This window comes from Aplidium turbinatum, chromosome 1 (assembly GCF_918807975.1).
Source record: "Aplidium turbinatum chromosome 1, kaAplTurb1.1, whole genome shotgun sequence".
Lineage (NCBI taxonomy): Eukaryota > Metazoa > Chordata > Ascidiacea > Aplousobranchia > Polyclinidae > Aplidium > Aplidium turbinatum.
The window spans coordinates 50,809,983-50,830,621 of NC_137472.1; the positions used below are offsets into that span (position 1 = coordinate 50,809,983).

At 37.8% G+C, this 20,639-nt stretch overlaps 2 protein-coding genes across 2 annotated transcripts in view; one reads left to right on the forward strand and one right to left on the reverse strand.

Annotated features, from left to right (window-relative positions):
- The first annotated feature begins 1,771 nt into the window (after positions 1-1,771).
- On the forward strand, positions 1,772-15,655 carry LOC145771371 (uncharacterized). The gene is made up of 13 exons (XM_082583131.1): positions 1,772-2,611; positions 3,477-3,574; positions 3,907-3,976; positions 4,408-4,512; positions 4,895-4,987; positions 5,198-5,329; positions 5,823-5,852; positions 6,202-6,357; positions 8,456-8,714; positions 9,191-9,361; positions 9,881-10,217; positions 10,748-12,775; positions 13,072-15,655. Exons 1-13 carry the CDS (start codon positions 1,868-1,870, stop codon positions 13,787-13,789), a joined length of 4,941 nt encoding a protein of 1,646 aa, XP_082439257.1. The 5' UTR covers positions 1,772-1,867; the 3' UTR covers positions 13,790-15,655.
- Positions 15,656-16,875: 1,220 nt separating this feature from the next.
- LOC145782437 (eukaryotic translation initiation factor 4 gamma 3-like) overlaps positions 16,876-20,639 on the reverse strand; it is a 38,904-nt gene continuing 35,140 nt past the window's right edge. The window contains exons 29-33 of the mRNA XM_082594227.1: positions 19,852-20,062; positions 19,314-19,418; positions 18,811-19,039; positions 18,566-18,706; positions 16,876-17,938 (exon numbers count right to left, since the gene is read on the reverse strand). Of these exons, the coding sequence (XP_082450353.1) occupies positions 17,757-17,938; positions 18,566-18,706; positions 18,811-19,039; positions 19,314-19,418; positions 19,852-20,062 (868 nt within the window). The 3' untranslated portion in view covers positions 16,876-17,756. The remainder of the gene's footprint in view (positions 17,939-18,565; positions 18,707-18,810; positions 19,040-19,313; positions 19,419-19,851; positions 20,063-20,639) is intronic.

The window sequence follows — 20,639 nt, forward strand, 5'->3', positions numbered from 1 at the left end:
TCTCTGATGATTTTTGCAGCTTTTAAGTTTGCAATTTTCAACTTCAATCTAAAGGCGCTTAACTATTTCTTGACTTCTTGTAAAATAAGAGTACTGGTAAATTGAAAAATGAAGGAATCATGTGAAGCACTTGAGGAAGTCGTGAGAGATGTGTCATCCAAACCGGATTCATAACAAAAACAAGCAATAACATTTCACGAATATGTTGATCAAGATGGTTGTGGCTATCGCGTGGAACCATGTTTGGATTGATCTACAGAAACCTGCAATAAGATTTTTAAACTGAACTTAGCTTAACATGAAGCGTTGCAAGTAACCTGGTAGGCCTACTATTTAATAATAAAATTATTTTTTGTTCTATAAAGCAATTTAAGTTTGTTTGTTCTTCGCCTAGGTTGGTTAATCACAAAAATTTACAAGAAGACGAAGAAAAGTCTAATTTGACGCATTGATTTCTGAGCTCAGTTTTCTACTCTTTTAACAATACGATGAAATAAATTGAAACAGGAGTTTGATTTTTTGCAATAACTGACGCTTATGCTGTGCTGTGGTACAACTATTGTTAATTTTAAACCAATCACATTCTCAAGACCCACATAACTTGGTTTTCGAGTTTGAAATGTTTTGATAAGGCTAGTTTTTTATATCTATGATGTTGTATCTTATTTAATTTACAAAATGATGCTTCGTGATTTGCATTAGCGTTAGCACCATTATCACTTTCTTGCTCCTTTTTTTCAAAACAGGCTTTCCCAGCATGCGTATTGACCGGAAACTTCATTCATTTGCAATTACCATACCATGTTTGACTGTATTCTATTTAACAGAATATCTGGTTAAAGTTTTTCCACTAAATAGGCTTCTATTTTTAACTTTATGTGCAAATAGTGTTACGCTGTCCAGAATGGTCATTTGATGAAAAAGGCAGGTGACCACCGACCATTATGAGTTTCGAGTTGTTTTTTATTGAGCTGAAAGTTTTCAGAGCACATCAAAGTTGGCACAAAGAAATTTCAAGATGGTTTTAGCATAAGAGAGTTCAATTAAAAAAAAAGATTCCGTGACGTGACATTACAGAATTGATTTTACAGACATCTTGCAACCTATCAGTTCAAGCTTTGCAAGTTAGGATTCGCTTTAAAACGCAATGTTGGTCTTGCATGCATTTACAATCTGAAAATGTTATGTTTCTATTTTGAGAGAAATCAGTTTTAATTAGTTATAAAAGTGATTTATACTGGATTGGTCTGAAATTTTAAATTGCAAACTTATTAATGAAAGAGACAACAGTGATCAGTTTTACAGTTTAAGCTTATAAAGTCTGTGAGTCTACCTGTTCATACGCAATTAATTCAAGAAAGCAAGTAACGACTGCGACTCGATAGATAGAAGACACAAGACATCGTCAGTTGCCCACAGTAACAACTTTTGCCAATGAAAGTTCCTCTTTTCATAATTTTGATCCCAGATTCTACAGTATTACAAGGTAGGCTACTATTTGCATTGCAGCACTGGAGGGTCTGGGACCAGCTCTTACTTTGTGTGATAACGTGGAGTAGATATGTGTGTCCTATCCTTATATCTAGGACGGGATGTATTTTGTTTTTGTTGTGTATAGACTATATATTAATTGCATAGTTTAGAACAGAGCGTAATTACACGTTTTAGATTTAAATTGATATCTTTTGTTTTTAGAATCTCTTCAATTAATTCCTATTAAAGTCAAATATGTATCAATGTTTGATTCCACTTAAAGAGCATGTCACGCAGATTTCTAACTGACTCTATCAAAAGTTTAACGCCAATTAGATCATCAGTAACTTCTAGTCATCCTGTTCCTTTGAAAAGTGACTCAAAGATTTGTGACATGCAGCTTCATCTGCCCGAAACTTTTGCCAACAATCAAGAATCACAAAGTAGCCCTCCTATCAATTTGAACTCTATGCAGCCAAGTAAAGCGTCAATATCTGCAACTCTCCCACTGCCTAAGAATTCACCTGAAAAAAATACTTTACCTCCTCCTGTTGTAGTCGAAGATGCTCCTCCGTGCAATCCTAACTCGTTTGAAAGCGATACCTCAACAGATTGCTCTCATCCAACTCCCAGGCCCACTAGTTTAAGCTCCGTTGCATCTTCTCGGACTTCTCGGGGAAGCGGTTATTTCAGCAGCACAAGCACGTCAGAGAATCATCAGCAAATGGCGAGTAAAGCGGAAAAAAAGTCCGATTCCAGTCAAGAAGTGAGTGACACAGAAACGACAGGAAATCGTCCCGTGTTAAACAAACTCGTCGAATCTGTGGAAGAGGAAAAAGAGCAGGAGGAGGGGTTTGTTGACGACGATGACGTCAATTACAGTGCAGTAAATGATAAACACTTCAACAACAGCTCAAACATAGAAAAAAAGTTGATGACCAAGCCGAAGCTAACCAAGCAAAGAAGTGGAGTATCTGTCAGGGATATAAACAAAAAGCTGAGCGAAGTGGACCATTTATCACCCATCGCAACAATGTCGATGATTGACAATCCTCATTTGACTTATGTTGACAGAATTATTCTTGAACTCTTAGAAACAGAGAGAATGTACGTAAGAGCATTGGAAGACATTCTTGCGGTAAGTCAAGTGTTTCTTGCTTGCAAATTATGCTCAGACTTTCTGGAAATCAAACTAATGTAACAATATGAAAATTAAGCCAGGCAAGCGCCTTTCTTAAATCATTTGGATTTTTCATGCACGCAAATCATCCACCGACCATCTGGTTTGGGAGTGCGGCTGCTTTACAGTAGTTTTCCGCACGGCTTTTTTAATTGATGACGTAACTGCATACACACTTCAAGAGAACGTGCAGCTTGCCAAAGCTCACCAATCTTTCGAGTTTGATTAACTGTCTGCTTCATCGAATGCTGCTATTTAAAATCTCACTGAGACAACGAGAAAAAAATTTGTTGAGCACACTGCGCAACAATGACGTCACTGTCGCGACATGTGCAGTGATTTGCTTAGACAAAAATCACATCTATTGAAGGAATTTTATGATCCTCTTGCATGTGAGTTTATGGCGGTGAACACCCGTTTCTATGATTACATTTCCTCAACAACAATTCATAAATTTTCCGTTGCTTAAAAATGCAGTAAAATATGCATTAGAATGCTGTCCTTGAATTGCATTGCTCAAGCAAACACCCTGCAAATTAGACTATCATGGGCTTGGTGATGTATTTCCAATTCACTAAAACAGTCTAAAAGCTATCAGGCGGACTCTCTGTCTAAAAATGACTTTTCGGAACATAATAGCTAGAGCTTGCTTCAATTATCTCCTGCTTTTTATATTTTCCATCTCACACTGTGCAGAAACCTTTACAGTATAACAAAAGCATTAGCGTTGTTCTTGTGTTTTGCGAAGACATTTACAAGCGCTGGTTACAGCCTACTGTTTCTGAGATTGCGCACCGTTTTTAAACCAGTGAAACTTTTACAGGGTTATATTTTAGCGATCAAGAACACTTCCCTGCCAGTGTCATCAGAAGATATAGAAAAGCTATTTTTAAATATTAAGGATATTTATGCATTTAACAGGTAAGCTAATTAATACACATCTTAAATTAAAGCTTCTAAACAATCAGCGGATGTTTGTTTTGTTTGCTGAAATTGTTCATCGGTTTCCGTGGCTTTTTTCTTGGTTTTATCCATTCTCTTGTCGGATACATCAAGACAAAAGATACCAACCACATGATATCTGAAGTGATGTCTGATACAACGTAGCCTAACAGCAGAGTTACGTCTATTTCATACATAACTTGTATCCTTAGCAGGCAACTTGTGGGTTGCTCAGAGTTTGCATTTTGTCTATACGAATTTCACTCAAATTATGTTTTGTTGCCATGTTAGTTGTATTTTGTTTTATGTAGAAAATTCCTGTGTTTCCTCGAAAACTGTGAAAGTGATCCGGTCAAAATTGCAGAGCATTTTCTCTCCTTGGTAAGTCGTTTAGCTTGAGTTTGTCATAGCCTACTTGTTCTGTGAGTTAGGTGACGAATTCATGAAATACGTAACCCAAAAGCCTACAAGTACCGCTGCATCAAAATAAGTCAAAACAATCAAAATAAGGTCAACCTCGAAACAGATACAAACTTTGTTTGTATTTTTGCAGAACTTTTCTCATAAATGTGGGATTTTTAACTAAAACATTTAAAAATTGTAGAGAACTGAATAACCTTCAAACGTTTCAAATTTTAGCTGCTTTTCAGAAGCATGTTTTCAATACCTAGTCCCAGTCAACAAACCAGCGCTTGTTTATATTGATTTAACGTCTGCAGATGCTGAATCAACGCAAAAGTGCCGTTTTGCTAGCTGAGAAAAACATGGTTGAAACATACACCAGCTATGAGAACATTATTTTAACTTTTCAGGATGATTCATTCAGTGTTTACACAAAATATTGCACCAATTATCCTGTGGCTGTCGCTATCTTGACACGGTGGATGAAGAATCCTATTCTGTCTGATTTTTTCAAGGTAAACACATTCATTGATTTGATGAATTGTGATGTATGTTCAACAGGATTTGAAGATAACCGATTACGTTATTAAAGTGAGGAAAATGTTGCCTGATTGGAAAATCTAGTGTAATTTCAACGATGCGCTGAAGCCGTTTGTCGCAGTAGCGTGGTGAGACTGACCCAAATAATTACAAGTTCTCATTAATTTTCTAGATTTTCAGCTAAAAACATTGTCTTATTTGTGCTGTCTGGTGCGTTATTTGGCTTACGTGAGATTTTCAAGCTTTTTGCAAACCGTCGTCATGAAAATTGAGAAGTGCTGATCCGCTTACGTCACACACTTTTGTTTGGCCTAGTTCACTGCTTAATTTCCGTACAACTATTATGAATGTTTTCAGAGCCAACAAGCATCTCTTCGACATAACCTACCACTTGGATCATATCTTCTCAAGCCTGTACAAAGAATCTTGAAATATCATTTGATTTTGCAGGTCAGTGTGCAATAAAAGAGAAAGAATTTTTTTCGAATACTTTTAGCAGCTGAATTAGAACACTGCTGAAGCTTACTTAAATTGTTATTGGCCTCTTACAGCGTGAATAAGTTTGGCAATGTTTGAAAATATGCTCACAATCAATTGGCATTGAAAAACTTGCCCGCCTTGATTATACACAAAAAAAAAGAAACTTTTGATATTGATTAGGAACTGGTCAAAAACTGTGACGAAGAGATTGAGAATTTTTGGGTAATAGAGCACGCACTTCATACCATGACCTACATAGCCCGCCATATCAATGAAATGAAACGGAAACATGAAGATGCTGTACACATTCAGGTAAGCCATTCCATTCATGTCATAACAACCCGATGACTTTGCAGGCTATGCAGCAGTTTGTAGAGGCTGAAGTTTCTGTAAACTTTCATCCGAGAAGGTTTTTGAGTTTAAAACCATAATCTACAAACATTTCTGTAAAGCACAACGTCTATGCTTTTCAAATGTATATGCGTTGTTGTAATGTAAACAGACGTATTGCAAATAAACAAGGGAAAAACATTAAATACACTTTCTCATGCTTCACTTACCGAGGATAATGCGTCATACAGGCTGTTTACTGTGTTACGAAAATGTACAAAAAGTTGGATTGTTCGGCTATCGTAACTGCTTCGTTGGAAGAAATATCTATTGAATTAACTGAGCAATTTCATATTGTTGTGTTCGCTTGGCTTACCAGATATTTAAAGTCAATACTCAAAATTTGAAAAAATAGCTTTAAACTTAATCCTTTTTGTCGATCGCTACTATCTAATTTTGGTTTATTGCTTTTCAGGAAATACAAAGCTTGCTAACAAACTGGCAGGTAAGGATCCCAGTGCAAGATGGCCATTCTATATGATTTTAGCTGATAAGCGCCATAAATATATTTTCTGAACCCTTGAACAAGCGACATGTTGCTTTGATTCTTTCAATTGTTAACAATATAGTACCGATATTTTTTTTTTCTACTCTTTGGGCACAACATTCTTGAAATTTTTTTGTGCCAACACTTTCTTTTGTTGTCATGCTATCTTCCTATCTCTTCAGTTTTGTTTTATTCTTTTTTGAATGTAGATGTGGTTTTAAAAGCTAATACAATACGATTTGACAAAATTTTGCTTTCCCCTTTGTTGGCAATCTTACTTCACATTTTATCTGTTTAACTGGTGCAGGGCGATGATTTGACAACTTACGGAGAAATCGTCATGGAAGGCGAATTGAAGCAACAAGGGGCAAAAAATGAGCGATTTGTTGTTGTTTTCGATAAGATGATTTTGGTTACAAAACGAAGAGAAGATGGATTTTTACTTTGCAAAGCCAACATCATGGTAAGGGAGTAGAGACGTAGAGTAGAGACGTAGAGTAGAGACGTAGAGTAGAGCCTTGGATAACTACTTTTGGTCATTTGCTAAGCAGATATACTACTAGTAGCATTTGCAAACATTTCTTTTTGTTTTTTCTGCTTGATAATGTGTTGAGCTACAGTGCTACACAATATGGCAATCAACAGGATGATTTATGACTTATCTGTTTACATCAATTTTTCTGGCGTGAAAACTTCGAGTTCTATTTAATGTTCCAATCAACGACTTTTTGTTGCTTAGTGTCTAGTGGAGTTAAATTATGGAAAATCTTACCTCCATGTAAAACGTACACCGCAAGCGATCGAAGTAATTGATGAATGCTGCAGTCAAATTTAGGCGAGAACAATACCAAATTGCCAACATCGAAGCATTGCTACGAGTGTGTTTGATTGATTACTTGTTGTTTGATTAGCCACAAATTAAATTACTAATAATTTCCCCAGTTTGTGTCGATGACTTTTTCTTTTAGATCGTTTTAGTTTAAAAAAAACTTAAAAGTTTTGAAGAAACTATTTGACGAGTTTTTCTATGGCCCTTGTATGTTGATTTTGGATGTAAAACAAAACTTGTCCAGCTCTGCTTGGTCAATCACCCGTATATTTTGTCATCTAAATTTTGGCTTAATAACTTTTGGTAGGTATTTACATCTATCTGACGTTTGATGACAGCAAAAAATCTAAAATGACAGTTCCATACTTCTTATAGTGTAGTTTAATTTTCGAAACTTTACACTTGCCACGATACAGTAGATAAAAAGATCAGTTGGGGATAAAAAAAAAGTGTTATATCATCCATGGTATGAAAACAGTTTATCATGTCTTCGACTTGACATGCACCCGAAAGATATCAACTTTAAATACAATAAAAAATATTTAGTTAAAAAAATTTAATGCTTTAATTTTATCTGAAATGTAATGCTAGATACTCAAAAGATGTGACACTTTTTCTCTGAATCAATTTCTCTAAAGATCGATATTACAACAATAGTGATGAAACGTTCTTTTATAAAAGCTATCTTGCATAGATCTCATTACTCATTGTCAGGTTTGCCGTAAATTGGCAGACATTTTTCACACTTTTCTTGTCATATCGAGCGCGTGCGTGAATGAATTTTTCCTACCCGTTTCAGTCCTTATAGGATTTGAGTTTTAAAATTTTCATTTCCTGTTAAAAGAAAACTTTCCAGTAAAATTAGCCAAATTACCAAAAATGTTCGTCATTGCGAGCGGAGCCATTTTTATGTGTTTGAAAAATTGTTACGTAGACTACATCACGTTAATTAAATAGTCTGCAGCCCTGCACCTACTAAACAGCATTTGTGCTTGTGTCTTAAAGTACTATTGGAAGAGAAGGCTACATAATTCAGTTTTCATGGACCAATACAAAAATATCAATATATTTTAAAAGCAAGAACAAACCAACTTTTTACTGAAATTTTCTTTTTAAACCGATAAATGATGCAAACAAAGTCCAACTGTGATACCTATCGTAAAAATGGCCTTTAGTTGCTGGCAATTATGCACAAAATTTGTTGAAATTCAATCCAGTAACCTGTGGTTGTGTTGTGCTACAAGACTATACTGTTATTTACAATTTGCTGTTTCATCAGATAACATAGCATACAATCTGTTCAGCTATTTACTCTTGTCAGCAGCTAAATCGCTAGCATTGGTGAAGTTGAAGAACCAGAAAGATTTTAGGCTGTTATCATTGGCTAAAGTCGCTTTATGTTTATTTTCTATGCAATGAACGCTGTTTGGGCTCTTCTTTAACCTTATAATCCTATAATTCATTTTAGCGCCCGACGCAAGAAACCACAAATCAATGCCACTGTCAAAGTCTTTGATATGACTTCCGAAACTAAACCTTGTTCTTCAGAATTTGGAAGCAGTAGCAGAGACTTTTATTCCATGTCTCTGTGAGAGCTTGTTCGACAAACAGAATGCATAAGCTTAACCCGCCCTCCTTGCATGTTGACAAATAGCTTTAACTTGTGATATTTTTGCTTTTAGAACAATAGATGTTAACGATATGCCATTTTTATACAAACTCTTATGTTTAGTGCTCAGATCTGATTCTACTTGAGAGCGTGAAGGAGAACCCGTTGAGTTTTCTTATTTCACCGTTTGACAGTCCATCAGTTCACACCAGCAACAACCATAGTTCCCGGGGAAACAAGCAATACATCTTTACGGCAAAATATCCCGATGACAAAAAGTTATGGACCCAAAACATCAAGATGCAAATTATTAAAAACCATCATGCCGCTATACCTTTGCATGCCCAAGAATCTATCATGAACACTGAAACTGGGGGAAATGGTACGTTTGTTTTTCACAGAGGTTCAATGTAGGCTACATGTAGTGCGCCTTTGTCTCTACTAACTGATTTGGTGTGCGCCCCAGACAGCGTTTAATCGAAACTAACATGCTTCACTCCGTTCACCCCAACTCACTAAAATACTTCAATCTTCACAGTCCTGCCCAATCATATGAAGTCGAATTAAAATCCCTCAGCCGAACTCCCAATTCGGCAACGTTGGAAAGACCGACTCTAGTCATATTAAAATCCTACTTCTACTCCACAGCCTTGTTCAGAACATCTGTGTTGATACGACGCATTTGTAGTATAAGATATATTGTAATTATTTAGAAGTAAAGTTTTTGGAGCCTAATTGGGAGCACGTTTGTTTAACTCGATCTGTACTCGATTTGTTTAAATTTTTGTAAAGTGTGTTGATAATGCAATCATTACCAAGTTTAGGAGCAAATCAAATAATTAAGAGTTATTTTTTAAGACGACACAATTGATCAAAACCGCAAGAAACGCTACAGCAATGCTTCAATCGATGACTACAGGAGATCTTCACTTAAGCGCTTTGGTACCACCGTATCGTCGTCGTCGCTTGGCTACAGTGGAAAGGGACCAATCAGAAGACGATCAATGTCAGGCTCACAAAAAAGCAAATGTAGGTTACGTGACAGTAGTTTATTACATGAGATTACAGACATAGGTTACTTTTAAAAAACCGACCACAAAAACACAAAAGCCTAATGTTGCCATGCAGTAGGCCTAACTAACATAATTGCTTAGTTTTGCTGGATAGACAGTTTTCCTTAAAGTATTGTCCACAGTGCAGAGTGTGGCATCTGATGTAGTTTCTAGATATTATGTTTAGGTAACAGATGTCACGACGCCAAACAAGTAGAACGAATTTAGTGGCAGTGCAAGTTTAATTAGATAGGTGGCCTACGTGAATTGATAACAAAGTGGTGACTGGTTAATACTTATGCAAATGTTTAGTTCATGGCAGTCATCCCTTTTACATTAAATTAAACAATCAAGCAATTAAAAAAAAAACATTTTGTGCTTAGTTATCACCATTCTAAAGTTGTGAAACGCAGAGCCACTGGATCCTGGACCTTCGAAGAAATTTTATTTGTTATTTCAGTATAATTTTGATTGAAGTACAATATTTATATTTCAGCTCCAACAAAGAAACAAGAGAGGAAACGAAAAGAAGATGATATTAATGAATCTGTCTCAAACACAACGGATGTTATCTCTTCTGATACGGCTCTATCATCAACTCAGAAAACAATCCAGTCTTGGTCTAAGGAAAAAGAAAAACCATCAAAACAGGATAAAAATAATAACGAAAAAGTCGAATCAGCAAAACCTGAAACGGATACAACTAAACAAGAAACAGAAGATGAGCCACGCAGTGACCTTCCTGACACAACAGCCGAAGAAAGTCCGAGAAAAACAAAACAGAAAGCGAAAGCAAAAAAATCCGAACAATACAAGAAATCAGTCATATATCGGTAAGCATGTGAAATAATCTTCTTTTTTCTTGGATATTTTAATCAACTTATTGTCTTCATTTTGCCAGCAAAATATTTGCAAACGTGTGTTATGCCAGAAAAAACTCAACGGTAATTATTTAGGTTTCATGTTTCTTTGAAATACCTTCAACGGTTTCCTTGTAGTGTATAACTTTAATTGAGCTAAATAAGAAAACTAGCCCAACCAGCCAAAATAAAAAAACAAAATTTCTTAAAATGGACATGTATTTCTCTCGCCATTCGGCAATTGAAGCCTCTGTTATATGAAGCAAGATTTTTACACGACTTTTGCATTTTGTTCGTGACTTAACTTCAACTGGTAAAACTGTTCGACAAGCTGCTGTGCTCCAAACGTTATCAAAACGTTATAAAGCATTTAGTTAGCCAGAAGAAAATGTCTGCCTAAACTGATCTTATTTGGCATCGGTAGTGTTGATACTGAAATTTGGTCAGACAATCACGTAACTGTTAGGGAGGAAATGTTAATTGTTATTTAATTACTTTTTAAGACGACATAAAAGAAGAAGAGGCAGTCAACCGGTCAACGAAGCTGATCAAAATTCGAACGGTTCATTTTCGACGCAAAAAGAAGACAAAGAAGATAAACCAAAACTCGATGTCACTATGGAAGATTTTGAAACCGCAGAAGACTTTCTAAGCTTCAACGTGGAATCAAACAGAGAAAGCGTCAGCTGGGACGTACAAATCGTCGAAGCTGCGTTCGAACGATATAAGCAAGAAAAAGCTCAGGCCGAAGAAAAACTTCGTACCGCCAATGTCGATGATTCTCTCATTATACCGATGCCGAATCGCCATCGTCACAACAGTTTTACCGATAGTTCGGAAGACGAAGCTTCTGCAAAGCAGGAGTCAGACATATTAAAATCCCCAGGCAATAAGTACGATAAGCCTGCAAATCCCATCAGCACTTCTTTTGACATTATCCATTCAAGTGAAACTGAATCGGAAAGACAAGCACCAACAACAAAGAAGATCATACGAAATGATGTGAGTGTAACTGCCGAGACAAAAATAACTTCTCTCAGCGACAGAAAAAGACAATTGCTGATGAAATATAAATGTACCGACCATCACGCTGCTGTTGAACACCCATCCAAATCACCAGTTGGAACAATAAGAAAGAAAGACCGCAAAGAAGAGCATGAAGAAGAGCATGAAGATCCATTCGAAAGTAATATCTCACAATCGGAAGCCAAAGACGTAAAACGCCCGTCCTTGTTGGAACGGCGAAAATACTTTGAGAAATTGAAAGAAATTCGCGAGCGTCAACAAACACAAAGCCAGTCTCTTAACCCTGACTCAATACAAAGCGGTCTCGTGAAGGGAATGATCGAGCAACATCGTGAAAGCATAACCTCAAAATCCGTTGTCCACAAGGCACCAAATTCTCCTCAACGTACGTCACGCAGACTAAGTGAACTCTCGCTCACCGAGTCAGAATTTGGTCACGTGATTGCATGTCAGCAATATTTTGAAAACCACGAAAGTGAACGTCAACGTGAAAATTCTACATCAAGCGAAAGTGTCGTCACCGCGACACCGTGGAAACGTGAATCGCGCAAAAACGCCATCAAGCATCCTTTCGAAAAAGAAGACAATTCGCATCTGTTCCGTATTCCACCCTTGAGAAAAACTAATTATCGAAATATTGAAAAAGGAAATGATGAAGGCCTTGCTACTTCGAGTCTGCCATTAAACTTCACCAGTAGCGATGGCAGTAGCAGTAACGAAGATGAAGAACTTCCGCAAGTAAAAAGTCCCGGGAAGCTAAAATTTAAAAATTTTCTTCAACCCCAAATGCTTTTATGGAGATCCGTCTCCGTAGAAAAAGGATCTAGTCACAGAAGAAGCAGAAATCTTATGATTGAAGCCACTTCCCCAAAAGACAAGAATTCGGTTGATAGAAAACAAAGTCCCAGCCTTTGTTCTTCAACCAGCTCTGTGGGTGAAAACAAGTTTCCTTTCAAAGACATTGGAAATTTTGAAACTAGTGAAAATGCGACGACAGATAAAATATCTGAACAAGTCGACTGTGTTTGGAGAGACATGGAGAAGAATAATGAAAGTAATGTTTCTTCATCTTGTCCAAGTAATTCTGTACGAGATAATAAACTTCCTGATGAAACAACAACAAATCAAGCAAAACTTGATTCCACAAAAGCCCATTTTGTTGCCAAAGTTCCTTCTAAAATCCATGCTAGGCCATCTTCATTACATAACTCTCCAGCCGTTGTTCAAAATGTCAAAGCGAACGTTAGTTCTACGCAATCCGCAACAAAGCAAAAATTAGACCACGAATCGTCTTCCCATATTAGTGATCTAATTGCTTCAGAAACGAAACTTAAATCCCCTGCAAATGCTGAAAGCAAAGCAAAAGACACTGACACCAGAGCTAACAGTGTTCTGCAACTTGCGCAGCAGTTTGACAAGATCTCGGTTGCAACTCCTCCAAACACTAGCAGATCATATCTTCGCAGTCGTCCTCTTGGAGGAAGGAAGCATCTCAGTGACTTGAGGTAAGTTGTCTACTAACTACATATCTGTGATTGTAAATCGCCAAGGTCTTTCAAACTTACGAAAGACAATCGCTAAATGGTTGTAGTTTGTTAAACATGACTTGGAGTTGATTGACACGATCTTGAAATAAGATATCAATGTATGCTAATTGAGTGTCAATGTAGCCAAAAAACAAAGAACTACATGCAATACAAAACCTCTTTAGAACTAGTTTAGGCCTATATATGAAAAAAAAACAACTGCAGGAAATATGCAGTAATAAAATAAGATGTTGAACTTATACGATTTGTTTCAGACTTAAATCTTCCACTGATACGACATCGTCCGATATGATAAGTTATGAAGAGATAAAAAGACAAGCGAAAAGTTCTATTCTCCGCCGGAATTCTACATCTGCAAAACTACGAGTGGACAGGCGCAGATCACCGCAGCGCAAAGCACAGGACTGCACTTCGAATAAAATTCGTTTGTATCGGCGCGCTAGTGATAGAATTATACAAAGACTGGAATCAGCTTCCTCTCATGCGCCAGGAGGTGCTTCAGTGAACAGACAAAGCTCAATTAAACAAACTTCTCAGCAGCAGCAACAAAAAGCTGAAAAGCCTCAGTTGCAATCTGAAATGCCCGTACACGATAAACATTTCACAGAAAAGCTTGAAAAAGTAAAGCAGGAAAGATCTGAGCCCACAAAATCTGAAGCACATCAAGTGTCAGAAAAAACTAACAATATAAAGCGTTATGGAAATCCCACTAAAGGTGAATCCGAACATAAAATACACAAAAATCCTGCGCCTCATCCCGCGCGGAAAGACAATGTTGTTGTTCCCTCACTGTCCTTAAACGCATTTTACGCTGCAGCTCGGTTACGAAGCGCTCGCCCTGCGACTATCCAACGACCAGTCACAGATCAATTCTCTTCAAGGCCATCCCGTTTCAGTCGAGCGAGCACTCGCCAGAAAAAGACAGAGGATCTGCAGCCTTCAGATTTTGTTGCTGCATTTTGCAAAGTATAGTCCAGTGACTGGTCCGTCAAACTATCCTGTCATCTTTTCCATTTTTATATCGTTATCAATTGATGGATTTTTTACATTTATTTAACAGGTAGGCACTTCAACGTAGGACAGTTTTCCATGCGAATCAGCTGTTTGCAGTCATGTGACTCACGCCATGATTGTAACCTTATAAACTCAATTGATTACAGTTAATAAGATCCTTCTTGCACTCAGTTCAGTTGCAGAAGAAAAAAGAACATTAGCAGAGGGTGGGAATTGAACCCACGCAATCGAAATGACTATTACCTTGCCCTAACCTTAACCCATTAGGCCACACTGCTTGTGGCGATACATTCACTTAATTTTCTTTGTATCAAAAATCTTTGGGGAAGATCGGACGAAAAGATCGGAAAAGATCGGAGAAGATCGGAATATCACGTACTGAGTCACATGACTGAAATCAGCTGATTCGTATGGAAAACTGTCCTACGTTAAAGTGGCTACCTATTTAACAAGCCATTGTAACCAGATCGCAGGCAAGGCTTTGCGTTTTTACGACTGTGTAGAGTTTAATGTAGGAAAAATAGTTTTGATACATCTATCAACAGCAGTTCTAAAAGAATAACAATTTGTATCAGATTTTTATAACTTTGAGATTGTTGAACGATATCACACAGTTAAAGCTATACTGACTTCATGCGATCACTTCAACGAAGTAAAAATTGTTAGCTTTGCCAGTATGTAAACATCGTTCATTGCAAGTTCCTGTTGACTCTACAGTGCACAAGATAACGTTATGACTGATTTCACCGAATGTAAAACGATGTTGTACATTTAAAAGTTTTTTTTATCTGTACTAAAAGTAGTTTCTGCATTTGAAGACGTTCTTGGCTTTATCCGAAGCTACATTTTGATGTGGAAACAGAACAGATGAAAACAAGCTCATTTCATATCACTGTAAATTTCAAATTGCCATATCCAGGTAATTTTCACTCGGCTACAAATGCAGCTGATTTTGTTAATCAATGGTCTGATGAAAACGTAGAATCAATGTGAAAATCGGACCGATTTTTTGGATGGAGTAGGCAATGCGAGATCTGCAAAATCTTGCATGGACACTTATGGCATGCCAAAATGGTTACAGCTGATTCGGTGACTGCGCAGTCTTTCACTGTTTCTTGTTAACTTTATCTGCTTTTTCATTATCACATTCTGAAAATAGTAAATGTACAAATGTATTGACTACAAAGAGAAAACTTCAAAGGTAATTGGTACTTTTATAATCAGATAAAGATTACCACATTCATTTTATTTTGGGCTGACTGCGGTGAAATTGCACAGCCTACACAATGCAACGTTCTATACAAAGCCAACCTCGTTGCTTTTTGGAGATTCGCAAGTCAATGTCGAAGATTCGCACTCCCTGTGACTGAAGGGGGTGCAAGTTGAGCGTGACAATGATATACTACTATAAAATTACCCGAAGTTGCAAGATAACGTTTGTTAATGAAGTCAAATGCCCATTTTTTGTCTTGTGAAAGAATTGTTTATTTTGCAGCAAAGTGGTTGTTGTTGACTTTTCCACCAATTATTTAATTCCTGCCTTTTGACCGTGCAATCATCTTCTTACTTGCGTTGTTGATACGTAATATATTTTAATGATATGCTGTTGTAAATGGTGCATTCAATGCACAAGCTCACAAACCTGGGAGCGCCGACTTTGATCGAGTCTTTATCCTCTGCTGCTTTTACCGTGAACGTTCCGCGCATAAAATAGACTTTTTATTTTTTCTACATTCAGCATGTATAAATGAAAACCACTATAATACAAATGGTGAGTGTGGTGCATTAGGTCCATCTGAAGAGACCGATTCTTCAGAAATTATGCGTTTCATGAGGGACCTGGAAGGTGTCAGAAGTGTCTTGAGATTAAGGTAGCCTTGTCTGTGTGTTTCTCGCAGTCGAGTGTAGCAAGAACTAGTGATGTGGTACTGATGAGCCCAGACTCGTGTATATCGCTGAGTTCTTACTACACTCGACTGCCGAGAAACACATCTTTCGGGGAAAAGTCTTGATGGCTAATGTGGAGGATACACCGGTATGGTTACCGAAACACAATGCTCAGTTGCTCACTGTTCTATAGTGAGTAGTCAGGTAGTGCTGATGCCAGGAAGATCGCTCCTTCTCAACTGTAGCCTTGTCTAGGTGTGATATTTGCAAAAAAGTCAGCAGTTGGATGGTAGAAGTAGGGGATTGCTCACTCAAAAAGAAGGTGGACAACTGGAGGGTCATAGTGTTATGACAAAATTTGGTGCAACTACAGCTTGAGGTCTAATGCCATTTGTCACTTACTTAGGTGCAGAGTATATGACCTGTCTGCGTGTGTATTGTCAAAACAAATGTATGGAAATACGTGATATCATGTTTACTTAATTCTATTCCAATTATAATACTGCAGCGATAGATTTCATGCTACAGTGGTTAACATTAGTTCGCCCCACACTGCTGTAGTAAGGTTCTGCCGATGTTTTAGCACCCAAAATATAGCATTTCATTTGATAGAAATGAATTTACGTAAAAGCAAAGAAAACTTTTTGCAGTTTTGCCAATTTTTAAATTTTGCAGTGACCCTCCAGCTGTTCATTCGCAAGAAAATCAGTCAAGTGAGTCGTCTCGGTATTCCACTGTCCCTATTAGATCGGTGCCAGCAAACTTCTTTTCATTATTTTCAGAACTGAACAAGCACAAACCAGTCAGGAATCCCGGATATAACTTCTCAGAATTAAACTAATCGTGTGTGCAAAAGATGCAATAGCCTATCCAGTTGTCGTGTAGCAGAAGAAGGCACAATACTTTTTTTATGATTTTTAAAAAAGCTGCCAATTCACCATCACCGCAGCATCAAAAGTAATTTAACCTGCATGATCGGGATGATCATTAAAGATCTTCCTTTGTAATTTGTTCAACGCAGTGCTGAACAGATCCAAAAAAACACAGCAAGATAACTTGTACTGTGTAAGTATTAATATCGAGGTTTGGCACATACGAATATGAAAATCAAACAGTCCGCACAAGCAACAATCTAGTAGCCACTTGACAAAACAGACTCCCATGTAAAGTGGCATGTTGGTGAAAAAAAAACGTTTTAGTGGTAGACACGGTACTAAAAATGAAACCGATGTTGCTAGTTTTCTGGTCGGAATAACAATTGGATAGAAATAATTTTAGGACAGTTTTTGCTCTGGGAAACAAAACCTTGATTTGTAGCGGGGATTGAGCTGAGAAAAAGTACGGACAGTAAAATTTATCAAATTTATTTAACAATCGCCAGCAGATAGTACAACCCACATATCAAAACTACTATTGCAAAACGTAAATAGCGTTGATGTTTTTTTTCTTAACACTTTTGCTGCGAGTGTACGATACACAAGTCCAAATAATGCCACGCGAACACATGACTTTCAAAGTGAGCTTACTTTTGTTACAAAGCTACCGTTTCTCCAACAAAAACATCGGGTAGCTTCGACAAATGCAGGCTGTCTTCTTCCACTTTAATTGACAGGATTTTGGACGAACAACTGTACACAACGACAATATATAGAGCACCGCAGCCCCAAAACACAAGCAAGCTCACAAACCCAACGTCCTTATTTCAAACAAGTGGACGTTTTATTGATTCGGCTTAAAACATGAGAAACTCTGGAAGGCCATGACATATGAACACAGCATAGCATCAATGACTTCATTTTACCAACGGTTAAATTACAAAATTGTATATTCGCTTTAACAGCAGCGGACGTTTCTTATCTTGACAAGATGAATCCCTGTATTTTTGCTTTCCAACAGAGAGGTTGCACAAATTACAAAGACACATAATTAAGGTAGACAATAAATAACAAATAACCATTAGCCGCAATAACTGCCTTAACCAGCTAAAAAATCGCAGCAAAAAGTAGCATTATTTATGGAAAATTGATTTCCTGTTTGTTTAATTGTCGTCGCTTTCAACGTCCGCTTCGCGCAACCACGTAAAGAAGGGGTTCACCGAGAGCAGGGCAACCCCCTTACCCTCGGCCTCGTTGGGGTCTTCATGCTCTTCCCATTTAAAAAATGTCTGTTCAGAAATGACGTCTTCGTCGTACAAGTAGTCGAAGAGCAACTTCAAGATGTCTGAAATCAGAAAAGCCAATTTTACATCACGTGTCAAAGGATGCACTCAAGCAAAAAGTAATTGAAGGTGGACACAAAGACGAGGTTCCTTGCTCCAACCGTCCATTTATAAACCTCCACAAGCTGTGCATTAGCCTAGATACGATTTTTAAGCAGAGAACTACAGTGGACGATGGATAGGGCCGCTGCCTTGCGGTATTCAACAATAAAGAGTACGGTATTAAAAAAGTTTAGAAACGTATAAATTTCTAAAAGTTTAAAGATTTGATAACTTTCGCAAAGGTCGCGCCTTGTCGTCAGTGGTACAAAAGAAAAAAGGGATCGAGTCCAAGTCCATAAATGTAACGAAAACATAGCCAATGGCTCACTTTAGTAGGACAATTTCATAGTGACAGCGCTCCGAGCTGTAAGTTGCTAAGACCAGAGTGAGAGTGAGTGATTTAAACTCTTCACAAACAAGTCGAACAGCCAAGTTTCGAAACATACTTTCCCAGTTTGAGAAAAAGACGAAACAGCTTGATCTTGGCCGCTTTCATAAACATAAAAAAATTATTCGACTATAAACAATTATTTCATCTGCAGTTAGCAATCAAGTGCTGAGTCAAAAAAGGTGTTGCGTGCACGTACTTGGTGGTTGCTCCATGTCAACAAATAGTTTCTGAAGTGCATAAACAGCCTGCAATTCTTTGGGTTCGTCGTCAACGTATTTTTTTAAAAGTATCGACTGACTTTGAATAACACTTTTATCCACTTCCAATTTATTATCACCTGCAATTAAAAAACATGACCAAAAATAAGGGAAAACAACAAAAACACTGTTAATTTCACCACTGAAAAAAACAACGTCACTGTAAATTACATTCAAGTATTACCTTGTTTAATGGCTTTCTGACAAGCAGCAGTCGTGATGGCACGGACAAAAATAGGCTTAGAGCGTTCCTCTTTATTTACATTCGCCTCGATCCAGTCAAAGATCTCGTCGTGAGGTTTGTTCATATTCAACTGCTTGGTTAGTTTGTCTACGTAGGTGAGGAACGTCACTTCCGCTGGTGACGAAACGTCCGCTGCGCCTGCTTTGTCGCCGCAGAAAACTTCCAAGTTCTGTGAATAGAGACGTTGAGATTGACGCAAGCATGCAGAGTGGCAAATCCGCCCATGAAGTGAATATTGAAGTTGTAACAAGAGTTGGGCTTACGTGTGATGAAGTGAATATTGAAGTTGTAACAAGAGTTGGGCTTACGTGTGATGGAGTGAATATTGAAGTTGTAACAAGAGTTGGGCTTACGTGTGATGAAGTGAATATTGAAGTTGTAACAAGAGTTGGGCTTACGTGTGATGGAGTGAATATTGAAGTTGTAACAAGAGTTGGGCTTACGTGTCTTTGCAGAAACTCTTTGACGTCGGACGGGTCACGTCTTTTAAAGAAATCCACAATGTCCAAGTTGGAATCTTGCCAGAATTGCACGGCGGTGTCCAGAGGCTGCGAGAGAAAGAAAAAAACATTACAGGACATATTCTATTGCAAGCTTATGCATCACACGTTTGAGTAGTTTTGCCAAAATAACATGGTGTATTGATCAAAATGGTTCATTTTAAACGTTAATGGATACCACGCTTATAATAAAAATCTATAATCACATAGGAGATACAATCGTTGCGTAAATGGGCGAAAAAGCACTTTCCATCAAAACTAAGTCTTTCCAAAGTTAAAAAGTTTTTGTTCCGAATGGCTCCAATTGCAACTCTTGGAAGGTTAACAGAAAACAACATTGCAAACTTCACTTCAAACAAACAAAAAAACTCTTTTCTGAACTAAAACAACATCTTATGTGGTATAGTCAAGCACAGGTGCGCCATCCAAATACCAGACGATAAACACTAAACAGTTAAACACTGTGCAGAAATGAACGTACCATTTTATCAGTTAATTTCTTCAATATTTCAACAACAAAACTAGCAGCCTTTCCTTCTTCCAACAGAGGCTCAGCCATTTGTTTGAGAAAGGCGAGCTGCACTTTGTTGGCCGTGGTATAAAAAATCGGAGCCACCAGCTCGGCAAGGCAGGACCACACCTTGGGAAGGTCGAGCTCAACATCAATGGCAAGCTCCATGTTGTCAACAACACTGCGTATGAGAGCAATTGGTTAAAGTTGGAACGACAGAATGAAATTGCAAGTACAAAACCGACAGCGTCCATCGACAGTACAAAAGATTCATTGCACCACTCGGCTTCATAGCCGAGTAGTGAGAGCCCTGGCACGGTAATCGAAAGGGCGCCGGTTCGATACCGTTCATGAGCATGCGGCTGTGTCTTTGGCAGGACACTCAATGGCACGCCTGAAGGCGGACACGAAGATTGGTTTCCTTGCCTTCCCGTCCACTTAATCTAAATCTTCAACCACCGGGCGTAAGCCTGGATACGACTGTACTAGTTCTAACGTAGTGTACAGAACGTCATCACAACAAAATATATCTATTTAATAATAAATGCGTTTCGTTCTCCGCAGCCCCCACACAACACAATCACAGCTCAGTCAACAATTTAAGTGACAAACCATGTCTCAGTTTTGATATTTCGACCCTTACAAAAGCTTCCTAAGAAAGGACACCTCAAACAAAATTTGTGGAACGTACTCCGAAGCTTACACTAATTCATTGAAAACAAAATACGACACACTTCAATCGGCAAAGATTTATGCTT

Coding starts and splice junctions, on each gene's coding strand:
- LOC145771371 (XM_082583131.1), top strand. CDS start 1,868: ATGCAGCTTCATCTGCCCGAAACTTTTGCCAACAATCAAGAATCACAA. Junction 2,612..3,476: donor CATTGGAAGACATTCTTGCG/GTAAGTCAAGTG, acceptor AAACTTTTACAG/GGTTATATTTTAGCGATCAA. Junction 3,575..3,906: donor GATATTTATGCATTTAACAG/GTAAGCTAATTA, acceptor TGTTTTATGTAG/AAAATTCCTGTGTTTCCTCG.